The sequence below is a fragment of the Salvelinus fontinalis genome, chromosome 13 (assembly GCF_029448725.1).
Source record: "Salvelinus fontinalis isolate EN_2023a chromosome 13, ASM2944872v1, whole genome shotgun sequence".
Taxonomy (NCBI): Eukaryota; Metazoa; Chordata; class Actinopteri; order Salmoniformes; family Salmonidae; genus Salvelinus; species Salvelinus fontinalis.
In genome coordinates, this window is record NC_074677.1 from 18406853 (window position 1) to 18434301 (window position 27449).

The following is a 27449-nucleotide window of genomic DNA, read 5'->3' on the forward strand; positions in this document are numbered from 1 at the left end:
GTGGGATATGGGTTATTTTTCACCACTAGATGTCAACCGTTTTTAGAACGTGGTTTCAGGCTTCTCATGTGAAGGGGGGCCGGATGGGAGCTGTTTTACTAAGGGGTCTGCCTACACCCTCGTTCTCAGTCACGCGCTTTCACTTGAGGTTGCTCTCGTTCCAGTGCTTCTCTACAGACAATGGAATTCTCTGGTTGGAACATTATTGAACTTTTATGATAAAAACATCCTAAAGATTGATTCTATACTTAGTTTGACAAGTTTCTTCGACCTGTAATATAACTTTTTGAACGTTTTGTCCGAATGGACCAGATCGCGCTTTTGGATTGTTTACCAAACGCCCTAACAAAAGAAGCTATTGGACATAAATGATGGACATTATCGAACAAAACAAGCATTTATTGTGGAACTGCGATTCCTGGGAGTGCATTCTGATGAAGATCATCAAAGGTAAGTGAATATTTCTAATGCTATTTATGAATAATGTTGACTACCCAACATGGCGGATATTTCTCTGGCTGGTTTGGGCTCTGAGTGCCGTTTTCAGATTATGATTTTTCCGTAAAGTTGAAATCTGACACAGCGGTTGCATTAAGGGGAAGTGTATCTAAAGTTTCATGTATAATAGCTGTATTTTCATCAACATTTATTATGAGTATTTCTGTGTATTCATGTGGCTCTCTGCGATATCACTGCATGTTTTGGAACTACTGAATGTAACACGCTTATTAAAATAAGATTTTTGGATCTTATTAAAATAAGATTTTTGGATATAAATATGAACTTTACCGAACAAAACATACATTTATTGTGTAACATGAAGTCCTATGAGTGTCATCTGATGAAGATCATCAAAGGTTAATGATTAATTTTATCTCTATTTGTGCTTTTTGTGACTGCTCTCTTTGGCGGGAAAAATGGCTGGGTTTTTCTGTGACTTGGTGGTGACCTAACATAATCTTTTGTGGAGCTTTCGCTGTAAAGCATTTTTGAAATCAGACACTGTGGCTGGATTAACGAGAATTGTATCTTTAAAATGGTGCCTAATACTTGTATGTTTGAGAAATTTGATTTATGAGATTTCTGTTGATTTATATTTGGCGCCCTGCAATTTTATTGGCTGTTGGCGAGGGGTTCCGCAAGCGGAACGGGGTTCCGTGCAGTTTGAAGGAAGTGGCTAACTAGGGCTAGCGCAATTGCTAACTAACTTTAGTATAATGACAGTCTACGGTATCTGCTAGCAGATACCAACAGACTTCCAGTCATTGCGCTAACGCTAGTTAGCATTGGCTTGCAAAACTACATCTAACTTCCTTCATACTGGACACAGACATACAAATGGTATCCACGAGTTCAAAACATTGAACCTGGTAGGTTAGCTACCTGCAGATTCATGCAGCGTAGTAACGGCATGCGCTGGGATTATGGTTCATTGTTTACCTGGTTAGCTACGTCTTACCAAAAGACTCCACTATGCAAGTAACCAGTTCGGGTGCATTCGTAAATGCAGTCTGGCCATCTACTCCGATTACAGAGCACTCTCGTCTGTGTGCCAGAGAGGCGAAGAATAACTGATGAATTTACAAACGCTCAACACCCGTTGAATATGACCGGTGTCAGTAGACATCAGTAAACTCAGTAAACATCAGTCAGCCAGAGCGTCCAGTGTGCGCTCTGAACGCGGAACGCTCTGAATTTACAGACGGATAATCTGACAGCACAGTTGCAGTCACCAACGCTCTAGATAACGTAACAGTCTAAGTAATGTTCAGTGAGCTGTTTTCTCTCTCACTTAGCTGTCTGGAAGTAGCTAGCAAGTTAGCTTGGGTGCTGTTAGTACATTCGGATCAACCCTTAAAGAGATGGGTGGGGCTAAAGCTTAAGAGGGTGTGAACGATGATGAATGGGTGTAGACAAAGACCGTCTCTCCAATAGTAGTACCAAACCATTCAAAGGCCATTTTCTCAAAAGTGAGTTAACAAGTTTATCAACTTTCAAAGCATAATTACTTTCCCATTGTTCCTCAACTGTAGTGCATTAAATACAATTTTATCCGATAATATATATATTTAGCTAGATAAGACAGATTTGAGCCGGTCGGTCACATATAGGGTACAGGTAACGTGCTAGGTAAAGTGCCGCCTTATCTCAGTTCACTGGTCACGATGGCTACACCCACCCGTAGCACGCGCTCCAGCAGGTGTATCTCACTGATCATCCCTAAAGCCAAAACCTCATTTGGACGCCTTTCCTTCCAGTTCTCTGCTGCCTGCGACTGGAACGAATTGCAAAAATCTCTGAAGTTGGAGACTTATCTCCCTCAACAACTTTGAAAATCTGCTATCCGATCGCTGCAGCTGTACATAGTCCATCTGTAAACTACCCACCCAATTTACCTACCTCACCCCCATACTGCTTTTATTTATTTACTTTTCTGCTCTTTTGCACACCAGTATCTCTTCTTGCACATGATCATCTGATGATTTATCACTCCAGTGTTAATCTGCTAAATTGTAATTATTCGATTTATTGCCTACCTCATGCCTTTTGCACACATTGTATATAGATTCTCTTTTTTCTACCATGTTATTGACTTGTTTATTGTTTACTCCATGTGTAACTGTGTTGTTGTCTGTTCACACTGCTATGCTTTATCTTGGCCAGGTCGCAGTTGCAAATGAGAACTTGTTCTCAACTAGCCTACTTGGTTAAATAAAGGTGAAATAAAAATAAAAATAAAATATGACTGGGGAAGTAGATGAAGGGCTTCTGTCAAAATCCCAAAGTATCCCTTTAATGGCACTGGAGACAGAAGCACTGGAGGTGGACCAAACACTGAGCTGAATCTCACACTGGGTCCTGTACTGGGACCGGCGACACCAGTCATTATGCATTCTACTGGAGTAGCGGAGGTGTCCTTAAGCTAAGTCTTGATTGTTCTAATTAGCACAGACGTATTATGGACCAATAACTACCGGATGACACAAATGAGTACACACTGAAAGAGATGGTTGTAGAAATGAATTTCCAGACAAACAAATCATGAGTGAATGGATGGAATCCAGGAAGACATAAATAAATAGCCTATAGAAGTTAGCATGCTCCCTAAATTAGAACATCTGTACACTATGTCTGAGTAAGTAATGATGCCAACATAACACATCACATTAGATAGGGACATGGCATGGACTTCAATGGCCGGCAGATGGCAGCACCGCCAAACAGGCATGGCAATACTCAACAACTCAAGAACCCCAATCAATGTGCCAACCACTGGGCAAATAGCCTCATTGTTAATGCAATTTAGTTAATGGCATAACCTCAATTTTTTTTAAAACACACAAACACACTGAGAAAGAGCGTCATCTTCAGTATATCACCCAGTTACACAACTGTTAAAAAGCCAACAAGTTGAGAAACAAGAATACACACACCGTAGTTCTCCTTTGATGTCAGAGTCAATCCATTCCTTCTTGATTTAGAGAATGCCCTCTTTCACTCACGGGATCAAACAAAATGGCGCCAAATGAGTGTAGCCAGAGGACAGCACATAAACTCACTAGGGAAGGGCAGTATGCAGATTTTCATACTGCTCCTATACCCTACAGGGGTACACAGTATTATCGGCAGTGGGCTGCCATTTCATTTATTAGATTTGTATTTGTTTTTTGACACACAAAACAAAAAATGTAGGCAACCGGGATCTTAATCCAGCAGGGGATTGAACGTCTCTGCTGTAACGAAGAAGCTTGATCTTACTAGCTAAGTGGCTAGTTTGCATGTTAACAAACCAATGCCTAGTTGGAGCCCTGAGCTGGAAATCATTTAATTTGGCCCATCTTAGATAGCCAACTTAGTTATAAGCCAGGCCGGGGCACCCATCCCCCTGAGCTTTAGGGAGCCCCAAAACCCCCAAAAATAAATAAATAAAGATATAAATAAATCTACACACACACAAAAAACAATTATTTATACGATATACTATATACGATACACCGCCTAAGCCTAGCGCACAATCATAGAAGCACTAGCACACACACACACACACAAATTAGCCCAGTGGTTGGCTTAATGGTGTTAGAGGTACAGGGGACCGAGAGCCAATGGACTGCATTGCTCTCACACAAACTCTCTGTGAACCAGCCCACACTGAGATTATCCCCACCTCCACTCACTAACACTCCCTGACCTATTCCCTCTCTCCCAAAACGCCTTCTGCACTCAAACACACAAGAGCAGTACTGTGAACCAAAGTCTACATTAAGATACAGTCCAGGGAGTGGAGGAGACAGAGGGCAAGCGAGGGAGGGAGAATATTATCTTTACAGAACCCCCACCTCTGAAGTAAAATGCATGGGGCTCTTGCAGATGAGATTGCAGGAAATGGAGAGATGTAAATTAATTTAAGTTGGATTTGAAGGTGACAAGTACAAAGGCGAGGCGGTGGGGAGCGAGAGAGAGCGAACGCGAAAGAGCGAGCGAACGCGAAAGAGCGAGCGAGCACGAGAGACACACACACAGGTAGAAGAGAAAAGGCTGCCGGGTGAAGACCCTCATCTCCCTCCACCTCATACATAATGATGACAGTCAAAGGGCTAGGTAGTTACTCTTTGGTTTTATGCCAATGCACAAATCAGAGCCAGCAGCATAAGCATGATGCCAGACCAAATAACTAATAATGAAAGTTGAGTGTGTCACAATTCATTTCACTGCTCCTGTTGAGGCGGCATCTAGGCTGGCACGTGTCACATATCAGACTGTCATTCTGGAACCTAGCGATGATGTTCCCGGTCCTAAAGAGATTCCAATGAGTTGAATCATCACCCTTCCTGTGTTGTAACAGAATGTAAACTGAGGAGGAATGGCTGTCATTACTCCAGTAGGTAGTGACAGTATTGTGACAGCCAGGATGTTGAGTGGTGGCGTGGTGCTGACTCTGGCCCCGCCAGCTAGCTGTGACTTTTGCTCCAGACAAAGGATGTAGTCAGTCAGAGTGGCAGCCAGGACAGAAAAACAGGCACGACAACAGTCTACTGCTGACGCTGTCTGTGTCTCTTTCTCAGGGAGGCATGACGACAGTGACTAATAGTGTAAGGAGCCATCCAGGTTTAATCATCCTGCCATGGCCATCCTAAATCACCCAATTGTAATTAGTGGGAGACATTTCTGTGTGTGTGTGTACAGGTTTAAATTCATTACATAAATCACTCATTTAATTTACCCTCTCTGCTAGTTGGAGTGTGAAAATTACAGCCGGTCAAAACTCTAAAGCCCTCTTAATAAGGAATGGTTATTTATTAAAAATACCTAATTAATTGATTTCAGGGTGGGGATGTGCTCCGTATCAGAGGGATGGGTCCAGGTCTCTGCCAGGGAGGTTTGATGTGTATGTCTGGGACATGAATATTTATAGGGGGGCTTGACAGACCTGTAGCAGACCGCCTCCCTCCTCTCCCCTGGCATGTGTTCCATACTCAAACAGCACTGAGACAGAGAAACAGAGGGAGAGACAGACAGACAGAAGAGAGAGAAAATGGGCCCCCGTCTGCCTCACTGTCCTAGGTGCTGAAACAGGAAGGTGTGAGGGAGGGGGAAGGTGTGAGGGAGGGGGAAGGTGTGAGGGAGGGGGAAGGTGGCCCTGTCAGGGGCTTCAGTAAAGACGGCCATGGTCAATGCTACCAGGCTGAAGGACACAGAAGGCTAAACAGTGGTTAACACCGACCACCAAATCCAGAGAGGGTTAGCTCCAGCCCCCCCTTCTACCCTCCTCCTGCCCCCTTCTCCTCACAGATGCTTCCTGCCCTCCTACCCTGCTCCACCCCCCACCATGTACAACAACAACAGGCCCAGGGAGAGACCACCGGGCTGAAACAGGGGAGTCCAGCCTGCAGGGGCTGCAGTCAGCCAGCCACACCCTTTAGTTCTCCTGTGTTATTGCTGGTTATGGACCGTGTCATCTACATTTGGCAACGTCCTCTGGCTCCTCCAGATGGTGGAAAACATTGGGGCAAAGGGAGTACTGTCTGACAGCTTAGTGTGGAGTCCAAACTAACAGTGCTGATGGACATAGCCTTACAGTTATGTTTAACAGGGTGTTATTGGTGTAACTGACACCAGGCTGTAAGCAGTGGTTGGTTTAACAGGGTGTTATTGGTGTTACTGACACCAGGCTGTAAGCAGTGGTTGGTTTAACAGGGTGTTATTGGTGTTACTGACACCAGGCTGTAAGCAGTGGTTGGTTTAACAGGGTGTTATTGGTGTAACCGACACCAGACTGTAAGCGGTGGTTGGTTTAACAGGGTGTTATTGGTGTAACTGACACCAGGCTGTAAGCGGTGGTTGGTTTAACAGGGTGTTCTTGGTGTAACTGACACCAGGCTGTAAGCAGTGGTTGGTTTAACAGGGTGTTATTGGTGTAACTGACACCAGGCTGTAAGCAGCGGTTGGTTTAACAGGATGTTATTGGTGTAACTGACACCAGGTTGTAAGCAGTGGTTGGTTTAACAGGATGTTATTGGTGTAACTGACACCAGGTTGTAAGCAGCGGTTGGTTTAACAGGGTGTTATTGGTGTAACTGACACCAGACTGTAAGCGGCGGTTGGTTTAACAGGATGTTATTGGTGTAACTGACACCAGACTGTAAGCAGTGGTTGGTTTAACAGGGTGTTATTGGTGTAGCTGACACCAGACTGTAAGCGGCGGTTGGTTTAACAGGGTGTTATTGGTGTAACTGACACCAGGCTGTAAGCAGTGGTTGGTTTAACAGGGTGTTATTGGTGTAACTGACAACAGGCTGTAAGCAGTGGTTGGTTTAACAGGGTGTTATTGGTGTTACTGACACCAGGCTGTAAGCAGTGGTTGGTTTAACAGGGTGTTATTGGTGTAACTGACACCAGGTTGTAAGCAGCGGTTGGTTTAACAGGGTGTTATTGGTGTAACTGACACCAGGTTGTAAGCAGCGGTTGGTTTAACAGGGTGTTATTGGTGTAACTGACACCAGGTTGTAAGCAGCGGTTGGTTTAACAGGGTGTTATTGGTGTAACTGACACCAGGCTGTAAGCAGTGGTTGGTTTAACAGGGTGTTATTGGTGTAACCGACACCAGACTGTAAGCGGTGGTTGGTTTAACAGGGTGTTATTGGTGTAACTGACACCAGGCTGTAAGCAGCGGTTGGTTTAACAGGGTGTTATTGGTGTAACTGACACCAGGCTGTAAGCAGCGGTTGGTTTAACAGGGTGTTATTGGTGTAACTGACACCAGGTTGTAAGCAGCGGTTGGTTTAACAGGGTGTTATTGGTGTAACTGACACCAGGCTGTAAGCAGTGGTTGGTTTAACAGGGTGTTATTGGTGTAACCGACACCAGACTGTAAGCGGTGGTTGGTTTAACAGGGTGTTATTGGTGTAACTGACACCAGGCTGTAAGCAGTGGTTGGTTTAACAGGGTGTTATTGGTGTAACTGACACCAGGCTGTAAGCAGCGGTTGGTTTAACAGGGTGTTATTGGTGTAACTGACACCAGGCTGTAAGCAGCGGTTGGTTTAACAGGGTGTTATTGGTGTAACTGACACCAGGCAGTAAGCGGTGGTTGGGTGTACAGGCTCATACAGGCTTAACTGCCAGGATCAGTGAACTACTATTTGAAACCCAGCAGGAACAAGCAGATACTGTATTCATTTATCTTGCTCCTTTGCACCTCAGTATCTCTACTTGCACATTCATCTTCTGCACATCAATCACTCCAGTGTTTAATTGGTATATTGTAATTTCTTCCCTGGCTGAAATTGCTACCCTGGCTGAAATATCATCAGCACTAAGATGATGGAAACAGCTGGAATGGGTGATGCTACCCTGGCTGAAATATCATCAGCACTAAGATGATGGAAACAGCTGGAATGGGTGATGCTACCCTGGCTGAAATATCATCAGCACTAAGATGATGGAAACAGCTGGAATGGGTGATGCTACCCTGGTTGAAATATCATCAGCACTAAGATGATGGAAACAGCTGGAATGGGTGATGCTACCCTGGCTGAAATATCATCAGTACTAATATGATGGAAACAGCTGGAATGGGTGATGCTACCCTGGCTGAAATATCATCAGCACTAAGATGATGGAAACAGCTGGAATGGGTGATGCTACCCTGGCTGAAAAATCAGCAGCACCTGGGTCTGGGGAGGGGCCACATCACTGACATTAGAGCTGTGGGACTGGAGAGGGGGCTGTGTGTGTGTTTCAAGGGGATGGCTAGTAATGGGATCATCTGCATTAAGCATGTCTGTGGGGCCCCACCATGAGTAGACTCAGTATTCTCAGGCCATTTGGTCCCATAATGGCGGCAGCAGCAGCCCTAGCAGCACAGTGGTCATACCAATGAAGAGTTTGACCAGGTCTATTTCCCAAAATGGCACCCTACTCCCTACTTAGTGCACTACTTTTGACCAGGGCCGGTAGGCATCAAAATAAGTGCATTATATAGGGAACAGGGTGCAATTTGGGACACGCCCAGATCAGAGTACTCAACAATGCTCATCATCATCACATGTAATGGACAGTAATTACACAGACCAGAGATATGGCTAGTGTTTTTCAAATGCTACTAGCTATCTGTTTCAAAAGATAAAAACAGAAATAAAGCTGAGCTGGATAAGGCTTTAATATTGCAGTGTAGTGCAGTATCCGGTAAGATCTTCTGCATGGTAATGGTGACAAGGCTAGAGGATACATGGTTCTCACAACATTATGTAAGGCTAGAGAGTAACATACAAAGTCAACATCTAGCAATAAGAGAAATATGCTCTTTTCTCTGCAAACGGATTCTGCAACAGCACGTGCAATGAAAGAAGTGCTGCATCTTTTCCAAGACATTTTGTTAGTGCTACTAAACTCAAATCATGGCACTTGTAATGCCAACAAAGAAACACACAGAAAGCATACAAATATTACAATGTAATACAATTTTTTTTTTTTATACGTTATTTTACCAGGTAAGTTGACTGAGAACACGTTCTCATTTGCAGCAACGACCTGGGGAATAGTTACAGGGGAGAGGAGGGGGATGAATGAGCCAATTGTAAACTGGGGATTATTAGGTGACCATGATGGTTTGAGGGCCAGATTGGGAATTTAGCCAGGACACCGGGGTTAACACCCCTACTCTTACGATAAGTGCCATGGGATCTTTAATGACCTCAGAGAGTCAGGACACCCGTTTAACGTCCCATCCGAAAGACGGCACCCTACACAGGGCAGTGTCCCCAATCACTGCCCTGGGGCATTGGGATATTTTTTAGACCAGAGGAAAGAGTGCCTCCTACTGGCCCTCCAACACCACTTCCAGCAGCATCTGGTCTCCCACCCAGGGCCTGACCAAGACCAACCCTGCTTAGCTTCAGAAGCAAGCCAGTAGTGGTATGCAGGGTGGTATGCTGCTGGCATATGCTACAATGCATCATTCAGGGTAGGGTTTTTGCTTGCTTGCAACATCTCAATATTCTCCCGACCACAGCCGATAAAGCTGGTCTGGGCTGGCAGAGAGCTTTCAGTGTCCAGGGAGGTCTATGGTGTGATCTGGACAGGAAGACCAGGCGTTAAGTATCAATATGCATTCGGCCCCCAGCTCATCCCTCATGGTAAATGACCATTCAGAAAAACAACAAAAGCCTCATTCTATGGATACGTAAGAAATGGCACCTTATTCCATCAAATAGTGAGGTGCTCTACTATATAGTGAATAGGGTGCCATTTGTGAGATTCCCTTTGTCTCTCTGCTGTGTGTATGTTGTTGGTTTGAAAAGGCTTGGGACAGAGGGAAGTCAGTAGTTATTTAGGTAGGTAGGGAGCTAGGCCAGTAGATAGGTAGGTCGATAGACAGGGAGCTAGGTCAGTAGGTAGGTCGATAGACAGGGAGCTAGGTCAGTAGGAGGGCGCTAGGCCAGTAGATAGGTAGGGAGCTAGACCAGTAGATAGGTAGGGCGCTAGGCCAGTAGGTAGGTAGGTCGATAGGAGGGAGTTAGGTCAGTAGGTAGGTCGGTAGACAGGGAGCTAGGTCAGTAGGAGGGAGCTAGACCAGTGGATAGGTAGGGAGCTAGACCAGTAGATAGGTAGGGAGCTAGACCAGTAGATAGGTAGGGAGCTAGACCAGTAGATAGGTAGGGAGCTAGACCAGTAGATAGGTAGGGAGCTAGACCAGTAGATAGGTAGGGAGCTAGACCAGTAGATAGGTAGGGAGCTAGACCAGTAGATAGGTAGGGAGCTAGACCAGTAGATAGGTAGGGAGCTAGACCAGTAGATAGGTAGGGAGCTAGGCCAGTAGATATGAAGATCGATAGACAGGGAGCTAAGTCAGTAGGTATGTAGGTTGATAGGAGGGAGTTAGGTCAGTAGGTAGGTCGGTAGACAGGGAGCTAGGTCAGTAGGAGGGAGCTAGGCCAGTAGATAGGTAGGGAGCTAGACCAGTAGATAGGTAGGGAGCTAGACCAGTAGATAGGTAGGGAGCTAGACCAGTAGATAGGTAGGGAGCTAGACCAGTAGATAGGTAGGGAGCTAGACCAGTAGATAGGTAGGGAGCTAGACCAGTAGATAGGGGGGAGCTAGGCCAGTAGATATGAAGATCGATAGACAGGGAGCTAAGTCAGTAGGTATGTAGGTTGATAGGAGGGAGCTAGGTCAGTAGGTAGGTCGGTAGACAGGGAGCTAGGTCAGTAGGAGGGAGCTAGGCCAGTAGATAGGTAGGGAGCTAGACCAGTAGATAGGTAGGGAGCTAGACCAGTAGATAGGTAGGGAGCTAGACCAGTAGATAGGGGGGAGCTAGACCAGTAGATATGAAGATCGATAGACAGGGAGCTAAGTCAGTAGGTATGTAGGTTGATAGGAGGGAGTTAGGTCAGTAGGTAGGTCGGTAGACAGGGAGCTAGGTCAGTAGGGGGGGAGCTAAGCCAGTAGATAGGTAGGGAGCTAGACCAGTAGATAGGTAGGGAGCTAGACCAGTAGATAGGTAGGGAGCTAGACCAGTAGATAGGTAGGGAGCTAGGCCAGTAGATATGAAGATCGATAGACAGGGAGCTAGGTCAGTAGGTATGTAGGTTGATAGGAGGGAGCTAGGTCAGTAGGTAGGTCGGTAGACAGGGAGCTAGGTCAGTAGGTCGATAGGAGGGCGCTAGGCCAGTAGATAGGTAGGGAGCTAGACCAGTAGATAGGTAGGGAGCTAGACCAGTAGATAGGTAGGGAGCTAGGTCAGTAGATAGGTAGGGAGCTAGACCAGTAGATAGGTAGGTCGAGAGACAGGGAGCTAGGTCAGTAAGTAGGTAGGTCGGGAGGGAGCTAGGGAGGGAGGGAGGCAGCTAGGTTGGTAGGTAGGTCGAAAGGGAGGGAGCTAGGTCGGTAGGGAGCTAGGTCGGTAGGTCGGTAGATAGGCAGACAGGGAGCAAGGTCAGTAGGTAGATAGGTCGGGAGGGAGCTAGGTCGGCAGCTAGGTTGGTAGCTAGGTCGGCAGCTAGATTGGCAGGCAGGCAGCCAGGTCGGCAGCCAGATCGGCAAGTCGATAGACAGGGAGCTAGGTCAGTAGATCGGTAGACAGGGAGCTAGGTCGGTAGGTAGGTCGGAGTGAGGGAACTAGGTCGGTCGGAAGGGAGCTAGGTCAGTAGGGAGCTAGGTATTTCGGGAGCGAGCTAGGTCAGTAGGGAGCTAGGTCGGTAGGAAACTAGGAAGCTAGGTCGGTAGGAAGCTAGGTCGGTAGGTAGGTAGGTAGCTCGGTCGGTCGGTAGCTAGGTCGGTAGGGATCTCGGTCAGTAGCTAGCTTGGTCGGCAGCTAGGTCAGTAGGGAGCTAGGTAGGGAGCTATGTCAGTAGGTAGGTTGGTAGGTAGGTAGCTAGGTAGGTAGGTAGCTAGGTCAGTAGGTAGGTAGGTCGGGAGGGAGCTAGGTCAGTAGATAGGCAGACAGGGAGCAAGGTCAGTAGGTCGGGAGGGAGCTAGGTCGGCAGCTAGGTTGGTAGCTAGGTCGGCAGCTAGATTGGCAGGCAGGCAGCCAGGTCGGCAAGTCGATAGACAGGGAGCTGGGTCAGTAGGTCGGTAGACAGGGAGCTAGTTCGGTAGGTAGGTCGGTAGGTAGGTCGGAGTGAGGGAACTAGGTCGGTCGGTCGGGAGCTAGGTCAGTAGGGAGATAGGTCGGTAGGTAGGTAGGTAGGGAGCACGGTCAGTAGCTAGGGCAGTAGGGATCTCGGTCAGTAGCTAGCTTGGTCGGCAGCTAGGTCAGTAGGGAGCTAGGTAGAGAGCTATGTCAGTAGGTAGTTAGGGAGCAAGGTCGGTAGGTAGGTAGTTAGGGAGCAAGGTCGGTAGGTAGGTAGGTCGGGAGCTAGGTCAGTAGGTAGGACGGGAGCTAGGTCAGTAGGTCGGGAGCTAGGTCAGTAGGTAGGACGGGAGCTAGGTCAGTAGGTCGGGAGCTAGGTCAGTAGGTCAGGAGCTAGGTCGGTAGGGAGCTAGGTCGGTAGGGAGCTAGGTCGGTAGGGAGCTAGGTCGGTAGGGAGCTAGGTCGGTAGGGAGCTAGGTCGGTAGGGAGCTAGGTCGGTAGGGAGCTAGGTCGGTAGGGAGCTAGGTCGGTAGGGAGCTAGGTCGGTAGGGAGCTAAGTCGGTAGGGAGCTAAGTCGGTAGGGAGCTAGGTCGGTAGGGAGCTTGGTCGGTAGGGAGCTTGGTCGGTAGGGAGCTTGGTCGGTAGGGAGCTAGGTCGGTAGGGAGCTAGGTCGGTAGGGAGCTAGGTCGGTAGATAGGCAGACAGGGAGCAAGGTCAGTAGGTAAGTAGATCGGGAGGGAGCTAGGTCAGTAGGTAAGTAGATTGGGAGGGAGCTAGGTCAGTAGGTCAGGAGCTAGGTCGGTAGGTAGGAAGGTAGGGAGCTAGGTCGGCAGCTAGGAAAATAGGGAGCTAGGTTGGCAGCTAGGTCAGTAGGTAGGGAGCTAGGTCAGTAGGTAGGGAGGTCGGGAGGGAGCTAGGTCGGTAGGTAGGTCAAGAGGGAGCTAGGTCGGTAGGAAGCTAGATCGGTAGATAGGCAGACAGGGAGCTAGGTCAGTAGTTAAGTAGATCGGGAGAGGGCTAGGTCAGTAGGTCAGGAGCTAGGTCGGTAGGTAGGAAGGTAGGGAGCTAGGTCAGTAGGGAGCTAGGTAACTAGGGAGCTAGGTTGGCAGCTAGGTCAGTAGCTAGGTCGGTAGGGATCTCGGTCAGTAGGGAGCTAGGTAGGGAGCTTGGTCAGTAGGTAGGTAGGTCGGTACCTAGGTCAGTAGGTAGGTAGGTCGGCAGGTAGGCAGCCAGATCGGCAGGTCGATAGACAGGGAGCTAGGTCAGTAGGTCGGTAGACAGGGAGCTAGGTCGGTAGGTAGGTCGGGAGGGAGCAGGGGTGTGAACATTTAAACAAAAATTTGACCCTTAACGTTAAGAAAAATCCCTGGCTTTCAAACACAGATTCAACCACAAAGACCTGCGAGGTTTTCTAATGCTAAGGACTAGGGAGTTTTTCAGGTAAAAATAAGAAGAAACTGAATGGAGCCAAGCACAGGCTAAAAACCCTAGAAGAAAACCTGCTTCAGTTTGCTTTCCACTAGGGTTGAATATTAAAAACAGAGTTTAATTCAAAACCATCAAAATCTGTCTGGATTTGATGGAAAATTCAAGGCTGATGCTACCTGAGCCTCATGAGCCATACATTACATACATTTTATTAGAGCTACAATAAAATACAATTTATGAGCCCAAGCACAAAAACCCAAATTGTGCTGTTATCCAATACATACATGAGATATAGGCTAGTGCACATTACGTACGACATAAACACATAAAAGCCCATAGATGTAGCTAGCAGTATTCTCTCTTGGGTAAATAAATGAAACAAGCTGCAGTAGGCTAATCTTTTGAGTGTGAACTGTATTACTGTACTGTATTATATGGACTGGAAAGATACACTTCCAAATTAGGATACGAAGTTGGGAGAGAACATGCAATTCTGGTGCAGCACATGCAGCTTTCAAAGTTACAAGCATAGGCTAGCGAATTAGATTTGAATTGTGAAAAATAATATGGCCTGTTTGTATAATTAGTTGGCCGACTCATTTTTTTATAGCCTCTTTCTCTCTATTGTTGCTTCATTCCCGTCCTCGCTTTCAACAGTTGTCCTTATCCTCATTCTAATGACACACTTGCATAATATAGGACTAGAAACAGATACACACAGCTTTCACTTCTCTTCAGGAAGATTGAATGGTTATGGGTCTGAATAAACAACTGATCTAGCTTACCGCCATCACTCGTTTCAAACTATCCGTGACTTCTATTGGCTGCTGTATTCAAAATGTATATACATTCTTTTTTTAAAGAGCTTGCATACCCTCTTAGAAAAGTCTATTGGTATAAGAAATGCACAAAAAAATGTCCAGCAAGCTATTCTAGTCTAGCTTTTCCTGCATGGGTCTCCAAGAGCTAAGGAACATTTATTATGGAGAGGCCAGTGGAGCACAGGTGTGTGCATATTGCACAAGAGACAAATGCTCTAAATTAAAAGCTTATTATGTACAGCCCGTCATTCATTAGCTAACTATGAGGCTAATACTGCATTGCATGTATTACCTGTAGGCTAGGACATGTGTATACAGTACCAGTCAAAAGTTTGGACACACCTACTCATTCAAGGGTTTTTCTATATTTTTTTTACTATTTTCTACATTGTGGACTAATAGTCAAGACATCAACATTATGAAATAACACATATGGAATCATGTAACCAAAAAAGTGTTCAACAAAACAAAATATATTTTATGTTTGAGATTCCTCAAAGTAGCCACCCTTGATGATAGCTTTGCACCCTCTTGACATTCTCTCAACCAGCTTCATGAGGTAGTCACCTGGAATTTCATATAACAGTTGCGCCTTGTTAAAAGTTCATTTGTGGAATTTCTTTACTTCTTAATATGTTTGAGCCAATCACTTGTATTGTGAGATGAAGGCCTGATTCACCTATGAACAGTTGATGTTGAGATTTGTCTGTTACTTCAACTCTGTGAAGCATTTATTTGGGCTGCAATCTCAGGTGTAGTTAACTCTAATGAACTTATCCTATGCATTAGAGGCAACTCTGGGTCTTCCCTTCCTGTGGCGGTCCTCAAGAGAGCCAGTTTCATCATAGTACTTGATGGTTTTTGCGACTGCACTTGAAGAAACTTTCAAAGTTCTTGAAATGTTCCAGATTGACTGACCTTCATGTCTTAAAGTAATGATGGACTGTCGTTTCTCTTTGCGTATTTGAGCTGTTCTTGCCATAGTATGGAGTTGGTATTTTACCATCTTCTGTATACCAACCCAAATTGCTGCAAAGAAACCACTACAAAAGGACACAAATAAGAAGAGCCTTACTTGGGCCGAGAAACACAAGCAAAGGACATTAGACCGGTGGAAATCTGTCCTTTGGTCAGATGAGTCCAAATTTGAGATTTTTGGTTCCAACCGCTGTGTCTTTGTGAGACACAGAGTAGGTGAACGGATGATCTCCGCATGTGTGGTTCCCACCATGAAGCACGGAGGAGGAGGTGTGATGGTGCTTTCCTGGTGACACGGTTGGTTATTTATTTAGAATTCAAGGCACACTTAACTAGTATTGCTACCACAGCATTCTGCAGCGATACGCCATCCCATCTGGTTTGTGCTTAGTGGGACTATCATTTGATTTTCAACAGGACAATGACCCAACACACCTCCAGGCTGTGTAAGGGATATTTTACCAAGAAGGAGAGTGATGGAGTGCTGCATCAGATGACCTGGCCCCACAATCAACCGACACTTGAATCAGTATGTGTGTCCAAACTTTTGACTGGTACTGTTAATGCCTACATCAATCTTGAACAGGATGATCTATTTTGGATGCAATTTGAATGGAATTGAGGAAGACTGCGAGAGAGCGCTCACGTGTGCACTGATTTAATGCAACAATATTCGAGTGATAGGCTATTTTAAAACTCTGCATCTGAATTAAGACAACAACAAAAAAACGATGACCCCCAAAAGTCAGATGAAGACATAAATTAGACGCGCATTTCGTCCTTATATTACTGTAGCATAGGCTATGCTGCGGAAATACAGAACCTACGTGTCACAAGAAAAAATGTTACCATGAGATAGATGATAGGTCTACATGCATTGTGAACTGCGCTCCATACTGAAATTAGCTGCATGTCACCACCCTGAGCGTTGACGCTTGATCATACAGATAGCAGAGAGAAGGCCTTAGAGAAGACACATTTAGAAATTGCATAATATTTAATAGTTCCATTTCACATCATGCTGTTCATATGAATAATTTACCGGATCCTCACAGTTATTTATCCTGGGAAAAGGGAGGGGTTTTGGGCAGTAAATCTTGGTAACCGTGTTCCCGCCTTTCAACTCTACTTTCCACCAGACACTGGGAGATTCATTCCCTTTGCAGCAGGACAATAACCTAAAACACAAGGCCAAATCTACACTGGATTTGCTTACCAAGAAGACAGTGGATGTTCCTGAGTGACCTACAGTTACGGTGCATTTAGTATTCAGACCCTTTCCCTCTTTCTACATTACGTTAAAGCCTTATTCTAAAATGTTTCGTTTTTTTATTCCACTTTGTAACAACAAAATGTGGAATAAGTCAAGGGGTGTGAATTCTTTCTGAAGGCACTGTAGGTAGGGAGGGAGGTCAGTAGAAAGGTAGTAGGTTTGGGCGATATACCGGGCTATTTCGAAATACACATACGGTATGATTTCAATACCGTTTCGTTGGCTGCGGGGGTGCGTCACTGCTTAAGTTAAGCATAACTATAAGAAGACGTGTTAAATAAATGATATCCAGCCAAGGGCTCCAGCTATGCATTTGGTTAGCTAATTTGCTAGCTACGTGTCTAGATGTCAAGATCAAGCTTCTTGGTTACAGCAGACATTCAATCCCCTCCTGGACCAAGATCCCGGTTGCCAAAATAGTTTTGTGCGTTATTTGTGAGTGAGTATTTAGAAATAGCGCCCCTTGTGTGCATCCAGTAATACCAAAGTAATACCAAATGACAAGATTTTTTAGGCCTATCTTTTACCCATTGCAGCTTCACAAAGAACTGCAATGTTATCTAAAATGATGAAATAAGAGCCCCATTACTGTTAAACAAAACTAGTATTTAACAATCTTCCAAGGACAATGCATCACAGCAACAAAGATATGTATTGATTTTTTACATGTTGATTGCCAATATTTCCCCCCCTCATCTTTTCCTACCTAGTACACATTCAAATAATACTTTGGATATGATAAAATGCTTTAAATCTGACTCCATCCATCCTGATGATAAAAGATGCTTGGATGAGAAGCTCCATATCTAGTGAGAGCTAGAGGCTGGGCTGAGAGACAGTTACCCCACCAGCAGAGCCTGTCGACAGGACACCCTCCCCCTGCCTGACTGCCCTGCCCCTGGATCCATTTCACTGCAGCTTTTTCTCCCCTCCGCCTCCATTACTATTCAAAGGTAATCAATCCACACTGATTATGCCAAAGTTCTGCAACCCCATTGATTGCTGAGGTAGCAAGACTAAGCGCCCTACACTTGAGCAGGGAAGCACTCTCCCCTGAGGGAAGGAAAGACAGCGGCCAACGAGCTAATAAAAATCAACACAGCAGAACAGAACAAGGCAACAAGCCTTAAAGTTAGCAAACCCTTGACACCTGTCCTGATCCCAGACCAGAGCAGTCAACAGGGGAGAATGGATGGATTCTAAAAACTCTAATGTGCTCTGGGTTCCATTAAGAACCCTGCCTGGAAGTTCACTTACACAGACAAATTTACATCCAAATGACACCCTATTCCCTATATAGTGTACTACCAGTGACTCTGGTCTCTCTCAGGCCCATCAAAACAAACTAAAGCCAGAGCCAGTCAGAACCAGGAATTCACAGTGACACAGAGGGAGGAGACCGGCTCCAGGGAGGTTCATAGGGTTCCAGACAGGGTGAGTAGTGGCCCATATTTAGAATTCTGTCATCTGTTGCCAAGCTTCCGTTCCAGAGTGAATCAGAATCGCCCCCTTGTTAATCTTATTCCAAAGTGTTTGAATATTCATTAAGGCATGGTTCTCAACATCAATATTCAACACCAACTCGTGAGTTGTTCAGCAGTCAATAGTCCTGAAGTCCAGCTCTGTCCACAAACATAACTGATGAGAAGGATTTCAGTAGATTAATACTGGCAGTGAACCTCTTGTTAAGATGAAAACCAAAAAGGCAGAACATAAACATTCCAAGCCATATAACTTTACATCAAAAGAAATGGAGTAAATAGTCTGGACGGCCAACAAGTGAGCGTCAGAATTGCTCTCTTCAAAAAGTAGACACGAATGAATAGGATTAGCTCGGCACAACACAAGTTATGATGACAACGCTATTTCCGACCATACTGTAGCTTCAGTAAGTCTGGTACTTGAGCTGATGGGCTTCATGGGAAACCTCATTAACATTTCAGAGGTCTGCTCATCTCATCACCGACGGGCGGCAAACAATTCTCACTAGACCCGTCTTCAAACAGGCTGCTTCTCATCTCATGGTGCTCTCATAACGAGGATTTTACACGGGACTACACAGGGCTCAACTATGGATGAAGAGGTTTTGTCTCCTGTCATAGAAGTGTCAGAGCAGGGCAATTCCAATTTTTAATTAACCTTTATTTAACTAGGCAAGTAAGTTAAGAACAAATTCTTATTTACAATGACGGCCTAGGAACAGTGGGTTAACTTCTTATGGCTAGGGGCAGTATTGAGTAGCTTGGATGAATAAGGTGCACAGAGTAAACTGCCTGCTACTCAGGCCCAGATCCTAGGATATGCATATTATTAGTAGATTTCGATAGAAAACACTCTGAAGTTTCTAAAACTGTTTGAATGATGTCTGGGAGTATAACAGAACTCATATGGCAGGCTAAAACCTGAGAAAAAAATCTGAGGTTTGTAGGTTTGCCTATCCAATATACAGTGTCTATGGGGTCATATTGCACTTCCTTAAGGCATCCACTAGATGTCAACAGTCTTTAGAACATTGTTTGATGCTTCTACTGTGAAGGATGTGGGAATGAGAGCTGATTGAGTCATGCGTCTGGCAGAGTGCCACGGGCTCACGCAGGCAGCTAACTCCCCGTGAGAGTTAGCTGCGTTCCATCGCATTTCTACAGACAAAGGAATTCTCCGGTTGAAACATTATTGAAGATTTATGTTAAAAACATCCTAAAGATTGATTCTATACATCGTTTGACATGTTTCTACGAACTGTAACGGAACTGTTTGACTTTTCGTCTGGCCTGCACGTCATCAATTTCAATTTTGGAACTAAACGCGCGAACAAAAAGGAGGTTTTTGGACATAAATGATGGACTTTATCGAACAAAACAAACATTTATTGTGGAACTAGGATTCCTGGGAGTGCATTCTGATGAAGATCATCAAAGGTAAGTGAATATTTATAATGCTATTTATGACTTCTGTTGACTCCACAACATGGCGGATATCTGTATGGCTTGTTTGGGCTCTGAGCGCTGTACTCAGATTATTGCATGGTGTGCTTTTTCCGTAAAGTTTTTTTGAAATCTGACACAGCGGTTGCATTAAGGAGAAGTGGATCTAAAATTCCACAAATCCAAACTCAGGAGGCGCGGGCAAGTCCAGGTGAAAGTTCAGACGAAAAGTCATATTAGAGTTCGTAGAAACATGTCAAACGAAGTATAGAATCAATCTTTAGGATGTTTTTATCATAAATCTCTGCCAGCCAGAGTGTTTTCTATCCAAATCAACTAATTATAGGCATATTCTAGCTTCTAGGCCTGAGTAGCAGGCAGTTTACTCTGGGCACCTTTTTATCCAAGCTACTCATTACTGCCCCCCAGTCCCAAAGAAGTTAAACCCTACAGGAGGGTATCTCTCCAGGAACAGGGTTGGAGTGAAAACCTACAGGACGGTAGCTATCCAGGAATAGGGTTGGAGTGAAAACATACTCAGTCTAGACGGCAGTCGGGAGGAGGCAAGATCAGGTGGGACAATGTGAGGGCAGATACATGTGTGAGTAACAGGCACAACTTTGTGTTTTTTTCTCTAAGTTGCCTGGATGTCTTAATGAGTACACGCGTAACAACCTAAGCACTACACAACTTACATTCGATCAAATAAGCCACTACATTTTTTGTTAACCAAATTCAACAAAACTCCTTGCTTGGTGAGCAACATTTTTTTAAATAAACACCTGCTGGAGAAGAACCAGTTAGGGCCAGTTGTCCCGCTCACTTCACCTCTTCCTTGCTGGTGTGACCAACAAATTTTAGTAAGTTATTGAAAAAGCGGGGACCGATGCGTATCGGTGAATCATTACATCCCTACTAATCAAGACACCTCACTTCCCATAATTCAGACAAACATCTTGGAAGCTCTCAACACCAAGATGTCTGGTCCCATGGCAACACATTGATTTCACAGGCAGTCTGTCAGGACGCCTCAGTGCCTCTGTTTGAGGGCCTACCACAAGATAGAGCCAGCCAAATGTTCCCCAGCTCAGGTGGACAAAACAGTCAATCTGACAGTCAAGTAAGGGGAGACCCCACCTGTCCAGCACAGCCCAACCAGCACCGTGACCGAGCCATACACACTCATTCCCCCTTCATGCTGTGAATTCAGCTTCATCAAGCAGTGCAAAGTTATTTCATCATTCATACCAGGGAAAACTACTCGTCATACATTGTGTTCTACCACACAAACCTCTCGCTCGGTACAAATAATGCAGAATGCATTGTGAATTATGAATGTTCAATTAATAAATATACACTATAGTCCAAATTATGCATTCGAATTTACAGCAAAGCATGCATGATGAAATGATCGAAACAGTGGTTTAACGGGGGCTGTAAGGTTCACACCCAAACACAGGGCAACACCCAGCACAGGGCATCACCCAGCACAGGGCATCACCCAGCACAGGGCATCACCCAGCACAGGGCAACACCCAGCACAGGGCAACACCCAGCACAGGGCATCACCCAGCACAGGGCAACACCCAGCACAGGGCATCACCCAGCACAGGGCATCACCCAGCACAGGGCAACACCCAGCACAGGGCAACACCCAGCACAGGGCAACACCCAGCACAGGGCAACACCCAGCACAGGGCATCACCCAGCACAGGGCATCACCCAGCACAGGGCAACACCCAGCACAGGGCATCACCCAGCACAGGGCATCACCCAGCACAGGGCAACACCCAGCACAGGGCAACACCCAGCACAGGGCAACATCCAGCACAGGGCATCACCCAGCACAGGGCATCACCCAGCACAGGGCAACACCCAGCACAGTGCTCTGGCCACAGAAAGGATTACCACATCGCTTACTTTGGAGGACCACGGCTGCAAGCAGTTGGCATAGCAACGGACGAGGAAAGCCATTTCCAGAGCAGGGAGGGAAAGTTTCCCCTTTCAACACCTAAAGGAAAAGGAAAGACGACGCCGATCAGATTGAGGATTCTTCCCAAGGGACTAAAGGAAATTCCCCTGAAAGAGATCAATCCTCAATGTTGTCCAAACATCCTCAGACATTAACTGTCACTTTGTTATGTTCATTTGGGTTCTGGCAGTGACTATCAAATGTCAATCAAGAAGCCAATGCCGATGGCGAGAGAAGCTTTCAGAGGATCACTTCTGAACTCCCCCATAAAAATCAAGAAATGCATATAAAAAGCTGGAGGAAGACCGACTCATTGCAGAAAAGCTTGTTCATTCAGCAGCTCCAGAGTGCTGAAAGCAGAAAATCCTGAAGACAAAGCAGGTTGCAAAGCCACAGCCTCCATGATCAGTGATCCTGCAAACTTGCTCAAATTCACTTGTGCTGTGAACTCCACCACTGTAGGATGCCCTTAGAGAGAAGTCAAAGTGTTGAGAAAGTCCTCAGAGATATTGTTCGCCTCAGAGTTTAAAGTCCCTGGCAGTGTTCTTCTTTTTAACCTGTTTGTAACAGTGGCAGACAGCCTATTCTCCAGTGCTGTCAAGTCCCAGAGAGAGACCTCTAGCAGGACTTCCAGTCAGTCAGCCTGCGCTCCGCTCAGTGTTCCTCCTCACACAGCCTGGTTCACTGCAGCTCTCCTCCTCCTCCCCCCCTCTCTCTCCCTCTATAGCGCTCCAGCAGTGTGCATGCTTGTCCATCTCCAGAGGGGCCAGACTGCTTGCTCCCGCTCCCCAGCTCAAAGTGCATAGACCCAGGCCAACGTCAACAACTAATAGGGAGGGAGGGAGGGAGGGAAGAGCCCGGCTGAAAAATAATGACATCACCTGTGCAGGGCAATGGAGCAACGGAAGGGAGGGGGGAGGAGAGCGCGATGGAAGGGAGGAGAGCGCGATGGGAGGGAGGAGAGCGCGATGGGAGGGAGGAGAGCGCGATGGGAGGGAGGAGAGCGCGATGGGAGGGAGGAGAGCGCGATGGGAGGGAGGAGAGCGCGATGGGAGGGAGGAGAGCGCGATGGGAGGGAGGAGAGCGCGATGGGAGGGAGGAGAGCGCGATGGAAGAGAGGGAGGGAGGGAGGGAGGGAGGGAGGGAGGGAGGGAGGGAGGGAGGGAGGGAGGGAGGGAGGGAGGGAGGGAGGGAGGGAGGGAGGGAGGAGAGAGCGACGGAGGGAAGAGAGACGGAGGGGAGAGGAGAGACGGAGGGGAGAGGAGAGACGGAGGGGAGAGAGAGTGCTGGGGGAAACTGCATTAGACCGATTGGCTGTCTAGAGCGAGCGGAGAGAGGTAGGGTGAGAAAGACAGAAGTGACAGAGAAAAAGAGAGTGACAGAGGGAGAGAGAAAGACAGTTGAGAGAGGGGAGGGAGCATCTTTACTGATCAAGCAGCCACATAAAGCTTTGTGTATTCAGTCACTGCCGTCCCTTTAAATAAATGCATAAATAACAAAAGAAAAAGCATAAATCACAGCATGTCATCTGCACGGGTCTGCATGGGAAATATGCTAATGTCTTCCCTTTCACAAAAGCTCCAATTGTGCCTGATTGTGAAATAGAATTTGAAATTGTGTCGATGGCTTTGATTTATAGCACAAGATCCAGTTGCATTATTAAAGCCCAATGAAAAACACCTGGGACAGAGACGTGCAGCACCAAACTAAGATCTGAGAAATGTACTGAAAATAAGAGGTCCAAACCCTTTATCTGTTACAAAGAAACCCAGACCAAAACAACTACTACTCTGTACGGGGCAGGCCAGCAGTGAGGGATGGGGATGTGAAACCAGAAATAATGTTGACTCTCTAAGACTTCTGAATTCCTCTGGTGTGGCTATAGAGGAGCATGGCAGCCTCACCTTACATACAGCCTTTACTAAAGCACAGAGAAGCTCCTCTGATCAAATCTGCTGTTGAGTAATGTATCAGTGTTGCTCAGCAGACAGAAGGGGATGTCTTCTCTCCCTGCACCACTGTTAAGACGAGGGGGGGGGAACTGAAGCCTGTTTCTCCACTCGGCTCCACGCCCCACACGCTACCGCGTGCTGCTAAAGGATGACATCATTATTTTAGCGAGCAGCCAATAGCAGGCCAGCACATGGACCCTCCCTGGAAGCGCTGTCCATAGGAGAGCGAGATACAGAGAGAGGGAGAGAGACACAGAGACACAGAGATAAAGAGGAGAGAGACACAGAGAGAGAGAGATAGAGAGAGCGAGATACAGAGAGAGACACAGAGACACAGAGATAAAGAGGAGAGAGACACAGAGACACAGAGATAAAGAGGAGAGAGACACAGAGATAGAGCGAGAGAGAGAGAGACACAGTGCCCCCGGCCTCTCAGCAGGAATAAAAGGACTTCTCATGTAATGGATTCCAGGTTGGTATACAAGGGAGAGAGTGTGAGAGTCAGCTGCAGCTCCCTTCAACATTTAATAGAAGGCACAAACACACCTCTACAATCCTCTGTTTTACAAACCCGGACTCAGAACATAAACAGAGGGGGAGGCTCTGCACATGGCTAAATTCCTTCTTCAACAGCCAGAGGAACCTTGAGGAATGCTTGCTTATAAACATCTCTTCATCTCTCAAATCCTCCCAAACCAACACACAGGTTCAGTCATCAACTATCTAAATGCTCTACTGAGCAGGACACTATATCACAGCCTTTTCTCATGATGGATTCTACTTGTTGCATCAACAACAGCTTTGTTTCTCAGGTAGACAAGGAAGTGAGAGAGTAAGAGGACATACATCAGGCAGGATGTGCTTCCTCTGTGTGTGTGTGTGTGTGTGTGTGTGTGTGTGTGTGTGTGTGTGTGTGTGTGTGTGTGTGTGTGTGTGTGTGTGTGTGTGTGTGTGTGCATGCAAGAAAGTTTAACCACAGGATCAAGATTACAAACAGTGAAGCTAACTTTGTGACTACACTTCAATCAGACAGACATGGGAAGAGACAGGCCTGTTTTCACAACGAACATGGCCAAGATAATGAAAAGACAACATTTCCATGGGGTAAAAGGTCCAACTGCCAACGCAGGCAAGCAGCACCCTGAAGACATGTTTGCATCATTCAACAGGCCAGACATCAGGGCACCGCAGTCAAACAACTGGTCTCTAACTACAGACAGTGCTGCTGGCTTCTGTACACTTCATTAGAGCATGTACAGTACTGACAACCAGGAAGGAAGCTTATATACAGTACACCGTACAATGTCCAACCCTGCTCCGATCAACAACACTCAGATAGGAATTCTAATGGGGGCTGTGTGTGTGGGGAAATGGCACACGTGGGTCATTCTCCCTGCAGTGGTTAGGAGAGTGACAGAGGCGCGACGGAATCACTCAGTATCCCTGAGCCATAGGATGTCTCAGTGAGCACTGAACAATCACACACACAAACTGTTTGGCTTGTGTGTGTGTGTATGTCTGTGGTTGGGGGTGGGGGTAGTGCTTTACATATTTCAACCTATTTTCATTTTTCCACCACTCATTTGCATATATTTTGGCACACTGCCTATTTCATAAAAGGCAAAAAATAATGATGAAAACAATTGATTCTCCCCATGTAATCTCCCCCTCAAATACCACCCCCATCACAGTGAACACAGAATGCTGCTATTCCAATAAATGGTGTTTAACATGAAACAGGTTGCCTCTGGTCTATTCCTCATTATATAACCCATATTATACAGTATAATCCCACCCTTGAGAGTCCAGACTGCCAATAATCCTTCTGCTTAAACAGGCCATATTAATGGATGATGAGTCCATCATCTGGTACTTGGCCGTCACAATGCAACACACAGAACTCCAGCAGACCACTGTTCTGGTAGGGGCTATACTGTATTGTACTATACTGTGTACAGGTCTGGGACCTTCCCTTCCTACCCAGGACCTGTAGGAGGAAGGAGAAAGACAGAGCAAAAGCACGAGAGAGCGAGCGAACAAGAGAGAGAGACACAAGAGGGGGAAGGAGAGGGTAGCTGAGGGGGGAGATGAGAGAGAGAGAGGGGAGGGGATGAGAGGGTAGCTCACCACGTAGCTCACCACACGATCACCACATTCTTTTGGAGAGACTGGAAACCCAAATTGGTCTACACGGACAAGTTCTGGCCTGGTTTAGATCTTACCTGTCGGAAAGATATCAGTTTGTCTCTGTGAATGGTCTGTCCTCTGACAAATCAACTGTACATTTCGGTGTTCCTCAAGGTTCCGTTTTAGGACCACTATTGTTTTCACTATATATTTTACCTCTTGGGGATGTTATTCGAAAACATAATGTTAACTTTCACTGCTATGCGGATGACACACAGCTGTACATTTCAATGAAACATGGTGAAGCCCCAAAATTGCCCTCGCTAGAAGCCTGTGTTTCAGACATAAGGAAGTGGATGGCTGAAAACTTTCTACTTTTAAACTCGGACAAAACAGAGATGCTTGTTCTAGGTCCCAAGAAACAAAGAGATCTTCTGTTAAATCTGACAATTCATCTTGATGGTTGTAAAGTCGTCTCAAATAAAACTGTGAAGGACCTCGGCGTTACTCTTGACCCTGATCTCTCTTTTGACGAACATATCAAGACTGTTTCAAGGACAGCTTTTTTCCATCTACGTAACATTGCAAAAATCAGAAATTTTCTGTCCAAAAATGATGCAGAAAAATTAATCCATGCATTTGTTACTTCTAGGTTAGACTACTGCAATGCTCTACTTTCCGGCTACCCAGATAAAGCACTAAATAAACTTCAGTTAGTGCTAAATACGGCTGCTAGAATCCTGACTAGAACAAAGAAATTTGATCATATTACTCCAGTGCTAGCTTCCCTACACTGGCTTCCCGTTAAGGCAAGGGCTGATTTCAAGGTTTTACTGTTAACCTATAAAGCGTTACATGGGCTTGCTCCTACCTATCTTTCCGAGTTGGTCCTGCCGTACATACCTACACGTACGCTACGGTCACAAGACGCAGGCCTCCTAATTGTCCCTAAAATTTCTAAGCAAACAGCTGGAGGCAGGGCTTTCTCCTATAGATCTCCATTTTTATGGAACAGTCTGCCTACCCATGTGAGAGACGCAGACTCGGTCTCAACCTTTAAGTCTTTACTGAAGACTTATCTCTTCAGTAGGTCATATGATTGAGTGTAGTCTGGCCCAGGAGTGTGAAGGTGAACGGAAAGGCTCTGGAGCAACGAACCGCCCTTGCTGTCTCTCCAGGGCCGGTTCCCCTCTCTCCACTGGGATTCTCTGCCTCTAACCCTGTTACTGGGGCTGAGTCACTGGCTTGCTGGTGCTCTTTCATGCCGTCCCTAGGAGGGGTGCGTCACTTGAATGGGTTGAGTTACTGACGTGAACTTCCTGTCTGGGTTGGCGCCCCCCCTTGGTTGTGCTGTGGTGGAGACCTTTGTGGGCTATACTCGGCCTTGTCTCAGGATTGTAAGTTGGTGGTTGAGGATATCCCTCTAGTGGTGTGGGGGCTGTGCTTTGGCAGAGTGGGTGGGGTTATATCCTTCCTGTTTGGCCCTGTCCGGGGGTTTCTTCGGATGGGGCCACAGTGTCTCCTGACCGCTCCTGTCTCAGCCTCCAGTATTTATGCTGCAAAAGTTTATGTGTCGGGGGGCTAGGGTCAGTTGGTTATACCTGGAGTACTTCTCCTGTCTTATCCAGTGTCCTGTGTGAATTTAAGTATGCTCTCTCTAATTCTCTCGTTCTCTCTTTCTCTCTGAGAACCTGAGCCCTAGGACCATACGTCAGGACTACCGGGCATGCTGACACCTTGCTGTCCCCAGTCCGCCCGGCCTTGCTGCTATTCCAGTTTCAACTGTTTCTGCCTGCGGTTACGAAACCCCTACCTGTCCCAGACCTGCTGTTTTCAACTCTTAATGATCGGCTATGAAAAGCCAACTGAGATTTATTCCTGATTATTATTTGACCATGCTTGTCA

At 46.2% G+C, this 27449-nt stretch overlaps 1 protein-coding gene across 12 annotated transcripts in view; it reads right to left on the reverse strand.

Moving 5' to 3' along the window:
- Positions 1–27449, reverse strand: part of LOC129868197 (rap guanine nucleotide exchange factor 6-like) — a 195929-nt gene that overhangs the window by 76497 nt on the left and 91983 nt on the right. The window contains exon 1 of one of the 12 annotated variants that reach the window (XM_055941952.1): positions 21414–22434. The exons of the other annotated variants lie outside the window; for them this stretch is intronic. Coding sequence (XP_055797927.1) covers positions 21414–21467 — 54 coding nt within the window. The 5' untranslated portion in view covers positions 21468–22434. Of the gene's footprint in view, positions 1–21413; positions 22435–27449 lie in introns of those variants that run through there. 12 annotated transcript variants of the gene reach the window in all.